General features: G+C 43.2%; 1 protein-coding gene across 5 annotated transcripts in view; it reads left to right on the top strand.

The window, feature by feature from the left end:
• Window positions 1-21,575, top strand: part of brip1 (BRCA1 interacting helicase 1) — a 484,938-nt gene that overhangs the window by 395,736 nt on the left and 67,627 nt on the right. For all 5 annotated transcript variants that reach the window (XM_077540670.1, XM_077540669.1, XM_077540668.1 and 2 more), the window contains 2 exons: window positions 3,564-3,723; window positions 17,083-17,204. In XM_077540670.1, coding sequence (XP_077396796.1) covers window positions 3,564-3,723; window positions 17,083-17,204 — 282 coding nt within the window. The remainder of the gene's footprint in view (window positions 1-3,563; window positions 3,724-17,082; window positions 17,205-21,575) is intronic.

The following is a 21,575-nucleotide window of genomic DNA, read 5'->3' as shown; positions in this document are numbered from 1 at the left end:
CGTAGGCTAGTTAGACATAGGCAGTGTTTTGATTCTGTAGTGTAGTAATCGTGAATAAATGCATGTTTTATTAACTCTATTCCGCCTAAGTCATCTGTGTTTCCGAGTGGATTATTATTCTTTTGTGAGTACAACGAACCACTGAATATCGAGTGTAGTGACTTTGGATTATGAATGATTGATGAAGAAAGGATTTTGGTCGTTGTTTGCTCCTGTTAACCAAAGCAAAGCCAACGTGGTGCCTCGAGAGTGTAGCGATAATTGGGTCGTCTTTTGGACGAATTAATAATCTGGACGTTACAGAGGTAAATTATATTTACCTCGATAACCTCTGGGGCACCACGTTGGTTTTGCTTTGGGTTAACAGGAGCAAACAACGACCAAAATCCTTCTTTCATCAGTCATTGATAATCTAAAGTCGCCACACTCGATATTCAGTGGTTCGTTGTACTAACAAAAGAATAATAATCCACTCGGAAACACAGATGACTTAGGCGGAATAGAGTTCACAAAACATGCATTTATTCACGATTGCTACACTACAGAATCAAAACACTGCCTATCTAACTATTCTACCGTCAGAAGAAAAGGAATAAAATAAAGCGAATGAAAATAAGGAAGGAATGCGAATGAATAAAGAAACAAGGAAAAGAGAAATTTGACCTGCCAGATCTGTGATATGTTTCAAACGTAAGTTGCACGCAGTGATACCAATTTGGGAATTAAATGCAGACTTACGAGCATCGTTTGCGTCGAACGAGCAGAAAGGTCTTGAAAAAAAGGGAAAAAATAGTCAATGTTCGTTCCAAAAAGGCAAGAAAAAAAAAAAAAAAAGGTTTTATTCCACAGGTGAGCACGGGGAAGCCGCTCCAGGGGCCTGACGTAGTTGCGCGGCTCGTCCCTTGATTGGTCGGCGACCCGGCGAGGTTGGTTCTGCCGGGCAGCTGTCCGAGTTCAGGTGTTGCAGCTCGGTCAGTACGCGCCTGCGTACGGGGAAGGCCAGCCGTTGGAGGTGCGTTGGCACTGCGGCGGAGCGCCACCGAATAGCAGGTGAGGTGCGCGGCTTAGGTGCACAACCTTGAGTCCGGCGATACGTTGCAAGTGTACGCCGGGGCCGCGGAGTCGGGTGGGCAAGCACCGATGGTGGAACAAAAAACAAAAAAAAAAAAAAGCAAAAGAGTCTTTAGTCAGCGTTGCAGTTTGCACCTGCTTTGGCGTGGCGTGGAGCGAGGGTCCGCTCTCGGCAACGATTGCTGCTAGAAAAGAAAAGGGCCACGTGGTTGGCAAGTTTCTTGGAACAAAGAGTTCGAGCAGGCTGGGGCACTTGCAGGTCGTGCACGAGAGTTTTGCAAGAGGCTTGGAAGCCAGAGACAAGAGGCGGGAGAGCAGGAAGAGGAAGAGGATGAGCGAGGGTCTCCTCGCCCTTTTAAAGTCTTTGGGCGGGGCTTCAGTGGGTGGTGGCACACCATTCTGCTCGCTCGGGCAGACTTTAAGAAAAATTATTAAAGAGATTAATAATTTGGCATTAAATTTGGTCAGTCTGGCAAATCAGTTTTCCCACACAACCCGTTTAACACACATCGTAATTAATGCATCATAAACTAACTTGTGAGGTAACTTCTACTTGTCCAATCTGACTGAACTGAGAGATATTGATTATCTTTCATTCTGTATGGAGTACAAATGACATAGGATGTTCATACACACAAAGATATAACATGAATCATTCGTAGTTCAGTTGTCTGTCAAGAATTATCATGGTATAAATGTGTAAAATGCGGTTACTTATGTGAATTGTCACTAAGGATAGTTCCAAGTTTCACCACTTGGCGGTGCTGTTGCTCCATCTAGACGTTCCAGGAAGGGCGAGGCGCCAGAATGCCCTTTGTGACTGATAAGAAGTCATGAACATTCCTTTGATCGGTCATTTGTGTATTCCAAATCATTGGAGCCATTTGTTCGGGCTCCGAGAAGACGGCTTGAATACACTCCTTCGGCAGACGCATAAATTCCTTTGTCACCTGGTCAGCGGCTTCAAAAGAGCCTTGTTGGTGGTTGGATGACCACCTGCAGAGCTAACCAAGCCTGGATCCTGTCTGGGCAGTGGAATATTTATGCGACTGCAGAGAATTTGCTTTAGGAGAAGCAAACTTAAAAAAAAAAAATTAGAGGGTGGATTGGGCCATCGGCCATAGTTGTTACAAGAGGTTATCGAGGTAATTACAATTTACCTCTGTAACGTCCAAATTATTAATTCATCCAAAAGACGACCCAATTATCGCTACACCGCGCACCAGTTGAATTTGGGTATTTTTTGGAACAATATATCTGGTCCAGCTCGTTATTTAGGGCTGGCCTGCACATCTGTGTATAACGGAGGCCAATTGTTTTGAAGTAATATACCATGATTTTACCAGTCTGGCCCACTTGATGAAATATTTTCCTCCATGTGGCCCCTTAACTTTTTTACAACCACGTTATTTTAAAAAAAAAACGAAAAAAAACCAGTGTCAGCCGATTTTGACCATTTTAACTCATCTTTCAGAATATTGTGTGCTTTTACTACATATACAATGTGGGTACCAAATTAAATATAACATTCCAGTCTTCTATTTGGAAAAAAAGTATTTTTCTACCTTACTCCGTTCTTTAGTAATCACCATTTGAAAATAGGTCATTTGAAACATAAGGAGAAAACAAACTTTTCTATGAAAAGATACATCTTCTCCACAACAGTGAATTTGATACGAATATTTTTTGTTTAGTGACGCTCTGTGAATTAGTTTTCATGTGACAAAGGCTTTGATCTTTCACATCATCCTTGAAAACGTTCCATTTCATCAGATTTCACCCGATTCCGTCATGTTTCATTGGAATTCCATACACCGACAGCCCATTGAAAGAAGATACAATGCTGACATCTGCTGGCCATAGTAGTGGATGTTTTGGATTCCACAACCCATTGGCCAGGCAGCGCTGCACTTAGACGTTGCACTGTCCATTGATTAAAAAAAAAAAAAAAGATGATAAAAATGTAGTTGATGTCATTTAATGTTTATGGCGGCATACATCGTGATTTTACTCATCGTCATTAAACGTTTTTGGCAGTCAAAGAGTTAACAAATATGAGTTTGCCCAAGGTTTATGTGAGCAGAACTGTACCTGTACAAAAATGCTCTGCATTGTCTCCAAGACTAACATGCACATCTCTACCCATGTCAGCTTCGACTTCAGCAGTTGCCATAGTATTTTGGATTTTATTTGCATTAAGCCATTTTCTTCCCATAAAGTACGCTCATCATAAGTTTACACAAAGATTAGTTGATTATACTGCCTCCCGGTGGTCAAGTCGCGTATACCAGCAGTAGGTGGAATTAATTCATTTGTTCATTTCATTTCAAGCGATAAAGATGATTTGAGAAGTGTTTTGGTTAGGAGCGTGGTCACAGAATTAGTTTAACTCATATCTCAAGACACCACTGCAATAATTTCTGTTGATTCAATAAATTCAGTTTGACAACACACTGTATTCATTGTGATGATTGTGACTCTTATTTGTTCAGATGCTGGATAAGCTCCGGGAACGATGGAACATCACTGGCGTTTGGGAGGAACTTAAAAAACAAAAAAAAGTGATAACAGAGCCTCGCGGCGGTGGCAAGGGTGACTTTGATGAACTACTTCAGGCTTACTACAATGCGATTAAGTCCTGTGAGAAAAGAGGTGAGATTTTTTTCTTTACTCATCTCTCTAGACGATTTTCAATTCAGACTCTGTTCTACATAAGTGTCAGTCAATTAAAATTTTTAATCGTAATTCATCGCATGACTTCAATAATTAACTGACGATTAATCGCCCATTAATCGCACATTTTATACCTCAATTTATATGTACATTTTTCAATAAAATGTACAATTTTTTTCCCCTAATTTAAATATGGTTTCATTTTTAGTCATTGATACAGTAATTTAATAACAATCGAATAAAAAAAAAAAAAAAAGTAAAATATGTACTGTACGGTAAAAAAACAAAAGAAACAAGTGTGACTGATCTGTGTTGATCATTTTTCTTTCACTACAACATGGCATAATTGCATTTGTGAGACAATGGTGACAGTTCAGTGCATTTTTCTTTTCATATTAAGAGCTGACTAATTTTTAACATGAAGTAACTTGTGAAATTATACATATTTTTAAAACTGTAAAATACAACCAAATATATGCATTGTTATTTAATTTAGTACTGCGAAATTGTGTTAGTGTATTCCTTTGCGGAACGTTGAATGCTTTTATTTTGTTAAGTTCAATAGGATGCGCACTGTAAAATGACGTTTCTTTACTGCTTGCGAACCTGAAACGATCGATGTGTACTTTTCATATTAAGAGCTACTTAATTTTAAACAAGAAGTAACTTGCGATTTTCTGCACATTTTAAAATTGTAAAATACAACTTGACGCCAGTCCCCACAAATATATGCAGTATAATTTAATTTATTACTGCTAAATTGTGTTATAGTGACTCATTTTCACAACGTTGGACGCTTTTATCTTTTATTTTGTTAAGTTCCCGGATGCGCCGTGATGCCACTCTTAAGCGAACACATGGTCTTACTTTCACTTTCACCCGACGGTGCGTTACTGCAACGAAAGAGAAGACGATGTTAGTCTTTCTTGGAGTCGCTGAATAAAATACATCTCACATCAAAAGATCAAGTGGCTTGGAGTCACTCCAAGTGACAAGACAGCATCCATTCGACTCTTGGCTCTCACATGAGTTGACATCTTGGAGAGCTGTAGCAACTATGTTGCTGTGCTAATCGCTAACACCGGTCCTACCGAGTGCGTTCTGTCAAAGCAGGGAACTGGTGGAAGTGCTCCACCATCCAAACGGCTCCTCCACTTGAACATTCTGCCCCTTAAACATTGTGTATTGTAGCTCCAGTGCAGTACAGTGCATTTCTATCGAGTAATTTTGACGTGGACGTTTCTGCTGCTTCGTGACTGGAATTCTCTTAGAGGCTTTCCAAATAAGGAAGCAGTCGTTACTCGAGCATGAAAACATTTAGTGCCGTTAAAGACACTTTTAGTTAACGAGATAGTGTAAGGGAAATCGGTCCAATTAATTATTAAATCAATAATTGTTAATTATTAAATTAATAATCAATTGGCTCATTAATTGAAGGAGACTCAAACTTAATATTCAAATTAAGTTGAGCTTGCCTGCGGAGCACCACATCTCTTTTTGATAATTTTATCAGGATAACAGATGAGAACCTCGTTGAATCAGTCATTAAAATGAAGGTTGTGCCCTTACTACAATTTTGTGAGTTCTTTGTTCAGCTTAGAGGTCACTATAAATTGTTGAAACACACACACAGTAAACCAGGGGTTGAGTTTTGTGCACGTTTATTCTCTAACCTAGGTGGGATAATCTACTTAGAATTTAAAGAAGCAAAACTAACTACTATGATAGGCAATGAAACGAGAACTAAAATAATAAAAATAATCAAAGGAGAAGAAAAGAAAAAAAAGAAACGGTCTTAGCCAAGGTGATGGATTTCTTAAATTGAACCAACATGGGACCCACAATCAACCTAGTTTGCACCAATTTGTACTAGGGCGAAGGCCTGCAAAGTTGCACTTACAGAGGGGGTTGGTCTCAGAAGCAGGACCCTGGATGGAGACTCGCCAAGCCCGTTTGAAGAAGGGATGAAGAAGGTTCAGTTCAGGAGAGGGAGAGACAGGTCGTCCGGCTGGCCAACTGAGCGTCACGGGGTCAACCTGCTGGCTGGGAAGGGCCCTTTTTGGTTGAGGCCTGGTGTGCCTGGAAAGGCACCATCCGTTTGAGCCTTGTGCAGGGACCAAAAGCAGCGTGTTTCGCTGCGCCTGTCGCAACACGCGATGGCTTCTGTGCGTTGCCGTGTGCTGGAGGTTAAGCTAGCTGGGCTAGCCCTTTGTCTGGCAGCCGCGCCGATGGAGACCAGGAAGGAGCCAAGGAGCAGTGAAGAGAGCGGGAGCCAAAGAGCAGCGGAAGAGAGAAAGCAGCACGCAGGGAGCGTGCTTTTAAATTGGGAAGGCGGTGGCCTCCACACCAGGGGTCTGGTGACCAAAGTGGAAAGTTACCAGCTGGGGGAGGATTTTGGAAGACTAATCAGATTGAATCTGGATCCCATGTTTGTTGAGATTCTAAGGTCAGAATTCAATCAATGCAACACGTACAATTGAATACCTCAAATGAAATGTTACCTAGCTTACACTGTTAAAACGTGCATATACATGAAAGTTTAGTGGAGAATCTGCCACTGCAATGGAACATTTTCATGACATTTCATGGAGTCAACATTTCACAAATGGCAAACATAACATTTCATAATTCATTGTTCTGTTGCAAAATAAGAAAGTCAAGTTTCTAAGAAGGCTTTTACTGTCCTGATTTGTGTGTGTGTGCGCGTGCGCGTGTCAATCAGAGCATTTGTGGCTGTTTGTGGGGGATGTTCTTGTGCTCCCCACCCCCCACAGTGGCATGTTCAGGCCACAGGAGCTCAATTCCTTTGGAACTGAGGTTGCAAAAAGTTACAACCGGCCGATAATCGTTACAGATCCTCCCTTTGGCGATGGAAACGTTCTTCGACAGAACGTTTCGGTCGGCACTTCTAGACGTGGCATCGGCAGGTGGACAGGTGAAGCACAACAATGCAGTTACCAGAGTACAAAGTTGGTGCAAACCCACCCCTCCCCTCCCTTTGCTAAAGCTAGACTCGGCAGTTGGCTATGATGTTATCTTTCCCTCTAGGTCTACACTACGTGTCGTGTATAGAGTGGAAGGGGAAAGTAACAGACGCAACAGGAGAAGAACACGAGAGTGAAAAATAGAAGTCCAATAGTTGTCTAGAGGCCTGTGTAGGAATGTCATGTCAATGTGACTGAAAGGGGGGCACTTTCGGTTCTTACTATGACTTTGGGTCTTTCTAGGGCAAAAGAGAGCTGTATTCAGGGAGCATGCAGGCTGAGAAGGCATTCTCACAACTGAGCTGTTGATGTATCAAACAGATTAGTGCAGCATGTCAAGTCTCAGCGCGGTCACACCTTGCGTGTGAGCGTGCTCTGGTTGGGACACCGAGAAGAAACAAAGTCTTGTGGTTAGTTTGGTTCAGCTTAGCGTGATGCTAGGCAGATTGAGGACTAGCGTAGTCCTTTTGGTTGTTTTGTCGGGAGACGGTGGATTGGTAATTTGTTTGCTACGCGTTGTTAGGCAAAAGGAATCTCGGTCGTGACTCGCGTGTTTCGCCATTTTCAAGTTAACGGTGTTTGGACTAACAGCGTTAACAGTTAAGGTTCTTATTTTAAATAAGAAGCTAATAAAAGCAGTAGCTAAAGGCACATTTCTTACCAATCACTTTAGTCGTTTGGGGAGTCTGCTGAAGTTCATTTGAGTCACTGTACACTTTCTAGGATGTTTGTTTATGCACATGGCGTCATAAGTATGAGTGCGGGTGTGCGAATGGGTGAAGCGCAATTTGAATTGGCTATTCAATGGCGTTGCGGCAGTTAGGTTTAGCGCTAGCCATTTTAAATATGTAATCAGCGCAGTCATACACAACAGCAGCAAAAATGTGTTAGCCATTAGGCGCCAGGGTGTCTGAAACCACTGTTTGGGAAGGGACCGTTTGGGTCCTGCATCAGTTGGAAAGGCAAATGCACCCATAGGTGCCTGATGGGTGGGAGCTAAAAGCTCCAAGTCATCTTGTGGATGAACAACAGGAACAATCACAGGTGTATCTTGTACCTGCTGATGATGGTCAACAAAGATGGGCGAGGTTCATCCCTCAATTGTAACCAAGGAAGTGAGGTCATGGAGGTTGGACCTGATTGGCTGGTCCAGTCCTGTTGTGATGACCTCCCTTTGACAGCTATGTGTCATGTCATGGGCGTATGATGTCATGACCCCCCCTTCGGCTACGTGGAGCCACGAACAGCAGAGATGTGCGGTCCACGGAGGAGCAAGAAGAAAGCCCATGACAGGAAGCAAAAGGTGACCACCAAAAGCGAATGTCTTGGCATGAACAGGTGAGCCGTCGACAGGCGAACGAGGAAGGCACGCGGCGGCGGTGAGCCACACAATGAGCAAAAGCAAGAGAAGAACAATGGACTGCAAGTTCATTGAAATCAGATAAGTGTTGTTGAGCACAAAGGCTGACAACGTGTGGCCCAAAAGAAGTACTGCACGCGCGAAAGCGGGGGCAGTGAATGGCAGGACAGTGGTGCGCACCATCTGCATTGCAAGGGTGGGCAGGGTGGGTAACAAATTGCTCAGAAATAGGCACAACGCGCCAAGCAGATTGCAAAGAACAACCACTGTGTTGTTTGGGTTGTTCGATGACAATTTCAAGTGCGATTTCAAGTTCAAAGTCCGCGGTGAAGCTGAATGGTTTGCTTCAAAAGTGAGGACAACGGCCTCAATTTGTGTCATGCGTAGCTCAGAGGTGCAATCCAAGTCGCGTTCCGTAAGGTGGCAGAGTTGCACACCCTGAGTGGGATGTTCAACTTGGCCGAGGGGAGAGCTGGTGTTGCGAAGGTGACCTCTTGAGGGCATCTCGGGGACAACAGGCATGGTCCCCCCTTGAGCTGGGTGAGAGTCCTGGTGTGAGTTTTGTACACTCAGAACAGGTTCACAAGAAGTCTCTGTTAGGCTTACCGCATAACAATTGGCAGTTTTGGTCAGCGGTGCTGCAGGCAGAGGCTGCCGCACCTGTGACCAGATTTTGCGTCGGTCGTAATCTATCAGGGGCTTGAAGCGGCCCAGCAGATCTTGACCAATGAGGAGCGGGACTGATTCCACAGCAGACACGTACACAGGGTGGACCAATTTGTGTGGTCCAATCGTCCAGTGTAACGTTGCCATGGAGTCCAGATGGGTTTTAGTCAGTGCAAATGCACCGATCTCCAATGAGCAGTGGTTGACGCGGAGCGTCCGGCCACTGTTCTTCAGCATGGCTTGAAGTTGGTTGAAGAGCGTGTTGGACATTACTGTAATGTCAGCGCCAGGATCAACCAAAGCGTCATAGTCTAATGTTTGTTCAAGTGTCGTCCTCAAATAGAACTTACGCGATGCACCTTTAATCTTGAGGTTACTTAAGAGCTGTTTGAATGGTTGATTCGACTCGGTAACAGGTGCACTGGCAGAAGGCAAAGAAGGTGCTGGATCCAGTTGGACTGAAAGAACGGTGTTGTCCGACACCTCTGGCTCATTGATGGCTGTCGGCTGACTGTCGTTGGACAATTTGCGCAGCCCATCAAGAACTTTTGTCCAGATGTTGCTGTCAATTGAGGAGTCACCTGACGTGGATGGGGGCTTCTGAGGACTATTTGTGCGGGGAGGTTTCTTTTTGCGAGGTTTTGTTTTCGCAAAGGGTTTCTCCCGCCCACAACCACGGCTGGAGCTATGACTCAACCGCGCAGGTGCACTGCGGCCGTACTGGTGCTGCTGATGAGAACCATTTTGAGGCCGTTGTGCAGGATTTGATGGGGAAGCGGAGATGTCATCGTCGCTTTGCTGTGATTCGGACTGTCGTTCGACCTCGTCTGAACCACCTGCAACATGGTAAACAGAGGATTCCACTGATTTAGCAGCGTTTTCGCGTAAAAACACAAAGGCCTTGGATGCAAGTTCACGTAGCTCTAGGCTACTTAGCGTGCGAGGACAAGTTGTCACGCCCAAGAGGCGGCTTGTGTTTGGGTGGAGGTTGTTCAAAAATAGTGTTTTGAATTCTACCTGTTCTTCCATGTTGGGTTCGTTACGATGCCCAAAGTATGCCTTGCGCAGGCGACTATAATACAGGCTGGGTGATTCCTTTCGGCCTTGTTTTACTGACCAGGCAGCAAGAAAGCTCATTGCTGATACTGGGCCATCAAATTCACGAGACAATGCGTGACACAGTGCTCGATAATCATTCAAGATGTGGATCGGCTGGCGGTCGATCCAATCACTTACTTCTCGAGTGGACGTCAATTTCATGAGGTAAATCTTGTCTTCCGTTGTTGCCTGTGGGAATCTCCTCAAATGAAAATCAAGGTCTTTGAGGTACACAGAAGTGTTATCAGAGCAATCTTGTTTTGGCTGAAATTTCTGAATGTGCTTGGCAATCGTGTCTAACTCTTTTGTAGACATGCCTGGTTGCGCCACATGATGAGGTGAAGAAGCATCTGCTTGTTGAGCAGGAGAAGGAAGGTTGGCAGCAACTGGAGACACACAAGAAGGCGTGGCGCCTAGCGGGGGTGCCGAAACAAGAAGTGTGATTCTTGGTAGAAGCACAGAGACAGGTGGGCTTGCTCCTCTCAGTGACACTGCAGAGGGAGGGGGCCCCTGTGTGTGTTGAGCAGCCCTTGGAGACGTGCTTGCCATGGAGCGAGTAGGAAGCGGAAGTAGCACAGGTGGCTGAGAAACAGGTCCAAGATTTGCAGAGGAAGTCTGCAGCACGTCAGACAACGTGGCAGCGTCTGAAAAAGGAACAGGTGCGTGCACCACAAGTGGATCAAAATGCAAAGGAGAGTTCACCTGAGACAGGTCCTGAACGGGGACCTCCAAAGCAGTGGTTTGGGACGGCGTCAATGGACACCTGGTGTTACCTTGTGGGACTTGCTGTAATTTCGGTTCAGCATGGGGTGACTCGTCATCCCGGCCAGTGTTGAAGGATGGATGCTGCAATCGCCGGAGTTTTTCTTCCATTGCCATCAACTCAGATTTCAAACGAAACGTCTGCCTTTTTCCTTCAATGCGTTCATTTTTCAAAAGTCTAATCTTTTGAGTTAATTCCGCAATTTCATCATTCGCGAGAGCTAGCAAGTACTTGTCAAATTCATGCTCAGTTTGGAGACCAATCCAATGGGCTTCAGTGGGCTGATTTGATAGTTCTACAATGCATTCTTTTAGCTCACGAATTTCAGATGTGGCATTATGCCAATTTTGTTCATGCGTGCGGGCAGTTTGTGTACTCACTTTAAGTTCCTGTGTCAATTTTGTAACTTGGTTTCCCAAGTTCACGCAGTCAGATTCATGCAACCATGCTTCCAACTCTGTTAGCTTGCCGCTAACTTGGGCGTGAATTTGCTGTTCTGCTGTCAGAACGCTTTTCACTTGTTCGAGTTCATGGTTACTCAATTTCCACCTAGCCACTAAATTCACCATTAGTCGGCTGAGGATTTGTGCCATATCTTCGTGGGTTAACGACCCTTGTTGAGCGTCGCAAACGAGTTGCGCAATGTTGGTGTCAAGAATCTCTGCGCTAGCGCTGGCTGTCGCGTCGGCATAGCCTGGAATGAGATTGTTAGTCACGGTCGCAAGGGCATTTTCCAAAGCATCCATTGTTAAAAGTAGCGTTATGATATCAAAGATATGCGTAAGCTCACTTTACTCAATTTGGAAGGACTAATTGTTAGCCAATTAGACAATGCTGGAAATGCTTAATGCTTAAAGATTGGCTTTTTGGGCCCAATTAGTTGATTCAAAATGTTTTACCAAAATTCTTAAGGCACAGATTAAAGGATGGTATCCAAATATGTTACCAATTATTTTAAATGGCAATGCATTAAATAATTGAGGACCCTCAACAAAGTATTGTGTTAAGCAATTTAGTCTGTTAAATTACTATTAACCACAGCATATGTTTGAGGTTACAGGTTTTAGGAAACAAAAGTCTACTAAGGACAGTCACATTAAATTAAAATTACATTTAATTCAATAGAGGTTTCCAAAAGTGCCTAAAAATTGGGTAACCACTTTTACTACAACGAGAAAAGCTATACACTACTAGTTGAGTGTTGCTTTTAATTAAAACAAAATTAAGTACTTGAAAACGGTGGTTAATTATTTAAACAAACTCTTTGGTTAGTCAATAATTAAAGTTATCAAGCGTTTTAATTTTATTGGCAAAAGTTCCTCGGCTGCGGTACCGTGAATAGCCACAGGAGGACGCCGTCGGCGTTTAAAACGCAACGAGGCTCCTGTGTGTAGTATAGAGTCGTACTTTTGTTCGATCAATAAAGTTTTATGACTTTACCGCATAGACAAAACAACTCCCTCGCTCGTAAGTGACACAGAATGTGTCTTAAAACGAGTGTTTAAATACCTTGCACAAGTTTTAAAATCGTAGCACTTGGCAAGCAAAGTTGTTAGCAACACGCAGCTAACGTAAACTTTGTCAATGAGTGGCACGTCACCGGAAGTTGCGCGTGCGTGTGCCGCCAGCTGTCAATCTGTCAAACACGTTAAATTCACTCCTTACGGATAATCGCGCGTGTTGTTATGCGCGGCACTGACGCCGAATTATCAAGAAGACACTAATAATTATAATTTAAATAAATCAAGGAGCGGAAACCACGGAAACGTTTTAATTCCCACGGGTTTATATCGCGATACTAGTATCCTGTAAGGACTCGCGTCGAGGGGAAAGGGAAAACTACTACTTCCTGTAAGACGGTGTTAATTCATTAAACACGACGGAATTAATGAAGATTAAAAAGTGCAAAACGTACAAAAATATTAACCCTAAACTCAATGTTAACACTTGGTGAAACAGGAGTAGGAAAAATATTTTAATGTAACGTTTAAGAGTGGCGAAGACACGTGATGTTAAATTGTCTTAAATCCAGTAAGAATCATAGGTTAGGACGGTACAGTAGTAATTTAAATCCCTCGATTAGTTTCAAATCACGAGTGACTTGATTATTTAAATTATAAAGTGCTTTGAATGCGATGTTGAAGAAGGCAGACAGTAGGCTCACGGGGGGAGGGGGCTGTGATGTGTCCCTCTTCACACGTGAGTTGCGAGAAGGCAGGAGTCAACTATACTGGCTGTAGTTTGGCAGCTGGCCGTGTAGCAATATGAGTATTAAGCAAACAGTACACTTTAGTGTTAATCAGATGGAAATCTAATTTCAACAATTTAAGCGAACTGTATAACTAGTTATTCAGTGCTACAATTTGGCAGAGACTGGGCTCTCAGTGGGGGGTCACGTGGTGAGACGTGATCCTCTCTTGGAGGCCACAGCCAAATGAGGAGCGACTTGGAAGTCTGGCCGTTGGGCCCGCCCCTCAAATTAGTTTATTGGTCGACTGGTTTCAAGGGGTGGTTACCTGAATCCCAGTTAAGTTAAGGATACGCCTCCAAAGATGGCGGATCTTAACACGTGTGTTTTACACAAAAGGCTAGCAGTTTTAGCACCATGTGCCCTACGCTAAACCCGACAAAAGGGAGTCAACTTAACACCTTGAGAAATGTGCTGTGACTCAAATGGTGGTCTGAATGCAGAATTTCGTGCACTAGACTATTTCCTCAGCCTAAAGGCTTGTAACGTAATCAGGTAGCTAAGCTGATTACGCCACGTGAGGTTTGGAATGTATTTTTAACCCAATCAGAATTCGTGACGAGCTAGAAAAAGCATTCCCAGGCCTAAAAGTTTTGCATGCAATAAAAAAAATGTGATCGTTACTCTTCCACTTTTGTGTGTGTAACATTCACATAGTCGACAAATTCATTCTCTTCTCAATAACTAGTCGTTAGACTGTTATTTAGTGCTTCAAATACACTGCTTTTATACAGCGGATTGGCTCTGGCATAAAGTTTTAGTTAGGTTGCTATGGAAACGAGCTGAAATTTTCCCAGAAGAACACGCTGCACTAAGCTGTTTTTGGATTGTTACATGTGTGTGTTTCACAAAATATGTAACATAAATTGGCCTCACCAAAGGGGCACCATTATGTAAGGGAAATCGGTCCAATTAATTATTAAATCAATAATTGTTAATTATTAAATTAATAATCAATTGGCTCATTAATTGAAGGAGACTCAAACTTAATATTCAAATTAAGTTGAGCTTGCCTGCGGAGCACCACATCTCTTTTTGATAATTTTATCAGGATAACAGATGAGAACCTCGTTGAATCAGTCATTAAAATGAAGGTTGTGCCCTTACTACAATTTTGTGAGTTCTTTGTTCAGCTTAGAGGTCACTATAAATTATTGAAACACACACACAGTAAACCAGGGTTTGAGGTTTGTGCACGTTTATTCTCTAACCTAGGTGGGATAATCTACTTAGAATTTAAAGAAGAAAAACTAACTACTATGATAGGCAATGAAACGAGAACTAAAATAATAAAAATAATCAAAGGAGAAGAAAAGAAGAAAAAAGAAACGGTCTTAGCCAAGGTGATGGATTTCTTAAATTGAACCAACATGGGACCCACAATCAACCTAGTTTGCACCAATTTGTACTAGGGCGAAGGCCTGCAAAGTTGCACTTACAGAGGGGGTTGGTCTCAGAAGCAGGACCCTGGATGGAGACTCGCCAAGCCCGTTTGAAGAAGGGATGAAGAAGGTTCAGTTCAGGAGAGGGAGAGACAGGTCGTCCGGCTGGCCAACTGAGCGTCACGGGGTCAACCTGCTGGCTGGGAAGGGCCCTTTTTGATTGAGGCCTGGTGTGCCTGGAAAGGCACCATCCGTTTGAGCCTTGTGCAGGGACCAAAAGCAGCGTGTTTCGCTGCGCCTGTCGCAACACGCGATGGCTTCTGTGCGTTGCCGTGTGCTGGAGGTTAAGCTAGCTGGGCTAGCCCTTTGTCTGGCAGCCGCGCCGATGGAGACCAGGAAGGAGCCAAGGAGCAGTGAAGAGAGCGGGAGCCAAAGAGCAGCGGAAGAGAGAAAGCAGCACGCAGGGAGCGTGCTTTTAAATTGGGAAGGCGGTGGCCTCCACACCAGGGGTCTGGTGACCAAAGTGGAAAGTTACCAGCTGGGGGAGGATTTTGGAAGACTAATCAGATTGAATCTGGATCCCATGTTTGTTGAGATTCTAAGGTCAGAATTCAATCAATGCAACACGTACAATTGAATACCTCAAATGAAATGTTACCTAGCTTACACTGTTAAAATGTGCATATACATGAAAGTTTAGTGGAGAATCTGCCACTGCAATGGAACATTTTCATGACATTTCATGGAGTCAACATTTCACAAATGGCAAACATAACATTTCATAATTCATTGTTCTGTTGCAAAATAAGAAAGTCAAGTTTCTAAGAAGGCTTTTACTGTCCTGATTTGTGTGTGTGTGCGCGTGCGCGTGTCAATCAGAGCATTTGTGGCTGTTTGTGGGGGATGTTCTTGTGCTCCCCACCCCCCACAGTGGCATGTTCAGGCCACAGGAGCTCAATTCCTTTGGAACTGAGGTTGCAAAAAGTTACAACCGGCCGATAATCGTTACAATAGTAACGCAATAATTTTGACACCCATACTTCTAGACAGTACTGCATGGTACACCATGCAGAAAATCATATCATGCATACAGTATGTTGCCTTACATATAAATAATGACTTGACTTGACAAGAAGAGATGGGTTGGGGACCAAAGACAGTACTGTATTTGCTCTGGACCAATTTAGGTCAGTACTACCGAGCACAGATTCCTGTGAAATCAAATTGGTGCCATGTTTTGCTTCCCAAGCTTGTACAGTGTTCTCTCAGTTATTACGAGGGTTACGTTCCAGAAACTACCCGCAATTAGTGAAATCGGCGAAATCGAATTGAACTTTTTAGGGCCCGAGCCGCAGCCCCCGCGTTCCCTATTAAATCTGTAGAAATGATCATTCTTCCGTCTTCTTCTCCGAAATTAATCGCATTTTTGGGACCTAAACATGTACGAAAACTCACCAAATTTGCACACCCTTTGGGCTCGGCGAAACATGTACTATTATGAAGTCGTCATAACATGGCTCTGTAGTGCCCCCACTGGAGTAAAAAAAAAGAAAAAAAGAAACCAATTCCGTCACGTTTGACCTTGTGCTACGAAAATTGCCAGGCACGTGTGGCACTCCGAGACGCACAAAAAAGTCAGTGAAAGCCATATCCTGAAATATACAGGAAGTGCGCTATGATTTTTTTTTTAATGGCCAATTTTGGCCCCTCTTTGTACACGGGGGTCATACTTTTTCCCCATTTGCCAACAGGGTCATACTTTTTCCCCATTTGGCAACAGGTCTTATCCGATGGACTTCTGCTGTCGCTAACTACTTTTTTAAAAATCAAGTCGCCTATCAATTATTCCATCGAGCAATCGACTGATATCCCCGGCCCCCCAAAAAAATTTCAAAAAAGTATGTATATTTTTTCAAAAAATACATCCATCCATCCATTTTCTTGACCGCTTATTCCTCACAAGGGTCGCGGGGGTGCTGGAGCCTATTTTGGAGCATGTTTTAGAGGTTTCTCTCCTCGCGGTCGCTGCTCGGGCCCTAATAATAATGATTCGAAAGAAAAACAATAGAGACCTCGCAGCGGTCGCTGCTTGGGCCCTAAAAATACAGTCATCTATTGATGTAAGCCCCAGCGGTTTTTGTTAAAGGTGTATTCAAGGATCTTTTGTCGCTGCGTCTTCCGGGTGAATCATCTTAACGATTGGTTTTCGATCCTGTCAATCAATCTGCTGTAGCGATGTCGTATGTGCTCGTCCGTACCTGCACATGCTCACTTCGAGTGTTTGTAGCATGTAGCCGCTGAGCTTCGGATTCAGCCATTCATCGTTGGAGCGCCACCCACCACACCACATACTTTGAAAATGGCTGAGAGCCGCAAGAGGGCATCCGTCTATGAAGTGAGACCACGTCATGGAGTGAGATGAAGATGATGAAGATGAGCTCGCACGCTCGGCGCATCCCACGTTATTTATTACCATAAAAAAACAATTGTACCGAAAATCGTTACTGTTCAGTACTAATAAAGATTCCAGGTACTGAGAATTTGAACCGAACTGGTTCAAAAGCCATCCTTTGCTAGTGAAAGGGGCACACAAATAGTGCTATAGTTGTTGAAGGTGTGTCGTCAATCCCTTGCTCAAGGGCACCTCAGAAGTAGTCAGGAGGCAGACTAACAACTCTCACAGCGATCTGTAATTTTGCTTTTTGTGAAAGCAATACTCAAACTCCAGTTATTACAGATGATCTTCCTTTTTACTCAGCTGACTAAGTGCAGCCACAGGTAATATTTTCAATATTTGTTCAATTATATATTGTTATCCCCTGGTTTTGTTGCCATAGATGGTGCTCTCCTGATGGCTGTGTGTCGAGGAAAAGTGAGTGAAGGACTAGACTTCACGGATGACAATGCCCGAGCAGTGGTCACTATTGGAATCCCGTTCCCAAATATTAAAGACCTCCAGGTAGGTTGTCGTTAATGAATACTACCGTTCATCTATGATCCATTTAAGCAAAGCTTAAATAGGTTGAATGAACAAGGAATAAAAGATATTGCAATATTTCAAGGAAATTTGCAGTGACGATATTTTTGAACACTTAATAGTGTTAAAGCGACTTATTTAAAAATAAAATAAAATAAAAAGACAGTACTTTTTTTTTTTTTTTCTTCAGAGCTCAGAATTGTTCATTCGGCAGTCTTACCGATTCAACATATCATCATCATTGCTCTCTTTTTTTATTTAATGTGCGTATGTGCGCATTTGTGTGCATGTGTGTGAATTCGTGTGAATTTTTACTCATTAATACACCTGAAACTGAAAAGAAAAAAAATCCCATTACCCTTCACCTTAATCGGATAGTTCAGAGTCTTGCCAGAGTCATGAACTTCAGAAGGTCAGGAGACTAGAGGAAAGACCAAAGGAAAGAAAGATGAATCAAAGTGAAATCCAGCACCAACCAAACACCACCTGCCACCCACATGGATACAAAACCGGATTCTTGCAGAATCTAAATTCCAACAGATTTAAGGAGAGCTCAAGAGACCAGAGGAAAAACTACAAAGAGGAAGGAGGTAAGGATAGAAGTGCTCTGATTTCAACAGGAAGTGACCCAGAACTGACCTGATTTCAACAGGAAGTGACCCGGAAGTGGCCTAAAATTAACATAAAGTGACCCAATTTCAACAGTAATTGACCCAGAACTGTCCTGATTTCAACAGGAAGTGCTCTGATTTCAACAGGAAGTTACCCAGAACTGACCTGATTTCAACAGGAAGTGACCTGATTTCAACAGGAAGTGACCTGATTTCAACAGGAAGTGCTCTGATTTCAACAGGAAGTGACCCAGAACTGACCTGATTTCAACAGGAAGTGACCCGGAAGTGGCCTATAATCAACATAAAGTGACCCATTTTCAACAGGAAGTGACCCAGAACTGACATGATTTCAACAGGAAGGAAAAAAACAGCACTACCCCGCCTGTCCAGCAAGTGGCGGTACCGGTAAAACTGAATGACAAACAGCCAGGGTGACGTTGAAAAACGCGACCTTTGACCCCCCATCGCCATTTGTTGTGATACAAGGCGGCATGATGGAGCATTATCATCTTTTTCTCTTCCTTGTCATGTTGTACAAAGTTGCGGTTGCAACAATTAGAACGTCAAGGGAAAGGTTGATGACAAACATTAGAACCTACCGTACCTCAGCAAGACGAGAAATGGGCAGAACTCACTCACGCCTCGGGGAAAGACGGTCAAACCTGCAAACCCGAAGACACTTACACCTGCAAGCGCGAAAACTCCTGCAAGCACGAAGACGTGCACTGGTAAGGCTTAAACACACAATTATACTGAATTTATTTCACATTGGTAACTTGTAACATAATGTGATTAAAGTGAAGCGCGCATCTGTCTTGTTTGTGGATATCTTGCCATGACGTGCGCTTTCATGAACTCGGCAATCGCTGGAAACTGGTGTTTCCAGCCTAGTTATCGTGCAATTCACGGCAAAATAGGGCTTGATGGCGATTTGCTGTTCACGCTAAATGTACGCTTCGTAATTCCTAATATCGTTGGAGCTGGATGTATTGTTAGTCTGTCCATGTGTTGTTTTTTGCTTTAAAAAAAAAAATTGACCGATCCAAAGTGTTGAAATGGCTTGCTTTCTTTGACAATGCAAAAATGATAGGACAGACGTGCCGGGATTTAGGGAAAAGTTATGATTTTGGAAGTGTTAGATTGCCACCTCAAGCTATTGGTTTATCATAGGGCCACACATTAGGTGCATATTCCGCTATTTTAAGATATTCTGGTATCATGTCAATCACGAGGTTGTTGCACAAAAGTAATTAATGTAGAGATTAACTTAGCATTCATTAATTTGTTGTGTTTCTCTTTCAGATTTGCCACTTCTACCGGTCTGGATGTGTTCCGCGCAGGGTGTGGAAGAACATCAGAACCTCTGACTGGTGGGACGCTGTAGTTTCAACCTATGATGATGGCAAATGGATGAAAGACTTTCGTGTTTCCAAGGACACATTCGAGTTCCTCTGTTACCATCTTGGACCCGAGCTGGAGAAGAGTGACACCAACTATCGTCTTTGTGTTCCACTGCGAAAGAGAATTGCTGTAGCTCTGTGGAAAAAAACAATAATGAGTTAGGAGTAGGGGTGGGAATCTCTGACATGAGGCCGATTCGATATGTATCTCGATACACAAGTTGCGATTCGATTGAAAAACGATTATCTTTCAGAACAGAACGGTTCGATACGGTTCGATTAAGTTTGGGAACGATACAATTTTCGATTTGATACGATTAATTTCAATATTCAAAACTTATAGTGACATTTGTTGCTTGTAAACATTAATCTTAAAACACCACAAATTTTTACAGTATCTACAAATGTGTAAAAAAAGAACAACAACAATGTCTTCTATATTTTTATATATTGAATCAATTATTTAAATGGACCGGAACAAAGGGCTGGGCGATATGACTGAAAAATGTATCAGTTTAAATATTTATTAGTTGTTATTGACAGTTATAATTGTTTTTTGTTTTTTAATTCAAAATCAGGATCAGGAAAACAAAAGGCTGATAATTCAATTTGAAATATAAATATTTAACCTTTAAAAAGACACCAACACAATTAAACAGAATATGTCCACATTGTGAAGTATTTCAGAAACATAAATTTAAGACATGACATAAACCTACCGTCCAGCCAAAAGAAATATGAGGCCACCTTATGGAACAATCTATCAAACACATTTTAACAACTTAATATATCCAAAAAGATTTACAAAAGTGCATTTCCCTTTTTATTAACAATTTTTTTTTTAACAATTTTTGTTTTTCTTTACCATCACATTCATTTTTGGTTAATGTATGACATATTTTTTGTTTTTTAATCTGAGACACGATGATGACCACGGAATCACGACTGTTTGTTTTGTTTTTTGGGCTGTCGTTCATTTTGAGTTTGATGACGTAATTGCGGGCACATCTCAGTTCCCTGCTGCTCATGCTAGTTGTGTACATTGACAGGGAGCCACAAACTGAGAAATGAGATACTTGCAGTGTGCGTTTAGCTTAGCTGGTGTGTTGGCTGTGGGACATACCTGTGTCGTTTGAATCCATGCATTGGATCGTCACGGGAGTTATTCTTTTTGGCTCGCGCGCAGTACCAACGCCGGCCCGGGACATACAAGTGCACCGAGAGGACTCGATAGCCATGGGAAATACCGAGATGTACGGCGCCGGCTTCTGCTAACTGTCTCCACTGTTGCATGTTGTCACTCGTTGTGTGCGCGCGCGCGCCGTGTCGCGAGCACGGCGTTGACGGTAGGCTCCCCCCAAGGTGCGTAACGTCTTTGCATTATGTTTACAACATCCGGGGAATGAAGCGTCTCTAAGTGCTACTTTGCTAGCTCTCTGTAAACACGGAAGTAGCTTGAATAGTGCTGCTACTGAAATGTAAACAAAACAAGTAGAACACGGTGCAGAACTCTTGCTATTGTTATGAAAACCATAAAGCCTCACTCGCAACCGATTCACAGCAACACGATATCCGGTCCACAGCTTTACAAGCAATGTATCTAAGGATTCCCGGCCAATTTTGTATCGGTTGACAACCAATACGGCCGTTTAGCTCCACTTGACGACCGATGGTTCGGTCGAATCGTTTTTTTGTCCCACCCCTAGTTAGGAGCATCTCACATTTGTTTGGCATTGGCATTTCTACAGTGTGCCATTGTGTGCATAACTTCTGCACTGTGGTCGAGAAGGTGCTTTTGGTAGAGGTCATACGGTTGCCCTGCAAAAACAAATTAGAAGACATGGCAGCACATTTTCACACAAAATGGGGGCTGCCACAGTCTGTTAGATGGATCCCACATTCCCATTATTCGACCAGAAGAGTACCACACTGAATACTTTAACCGCAAAGGCTGGCACGCCATCATCCTGCAGGCTGTGGTGGATGCAAAGGGGCTCTTTTGGAATGTTTTTGTTGGTGCTGCTGGGAGCCTGCATGATGCTACAGTTCTCCGCTTGTCTGGGCTATAGGATCTGGTGGACAGAGGTTTGCTACACCCTCAAGAAACAAAAAACATACATGGACACAACGTTGGGTATTACCTGCTCGGTGATGCTGCCTATCCACTTAAGAGCTGGCTGCTGAAGCCGTTCAATGACAACGGCAGGCTGACCATCCTGCAGGCTGTGGCGGATGCAAAGGGGCTCTTTTGGAATGTTTTTGTTGGTGCTGCTGGGAGCCTGCATGATGCTAGAGTTCTCCGCTTGTCTGGGCTATGGGATCTGGTGGACAGAGGTTTG

This window comes from Festucalex cinctus, chromosome 13, assembly GCF_051991245.1.
Source record: "Festucalex cinctus isolate MCC-2025b chromosome 13, RoL_Fcin_1.0, whole genome shotgun sequence".
Classification (NCBI taxonomy): Eukaryota; Metazoa; Chordata; class Actinopteri; order Syngnathiformes; family Syngnathidae; genus Festucalex; species Festucalex cinctus.
The sequence above is the reverse complement of the archived record's forward strand: the minus strand, read 5'-3'. Positions and strand labels throughout refer to the sequence as shown.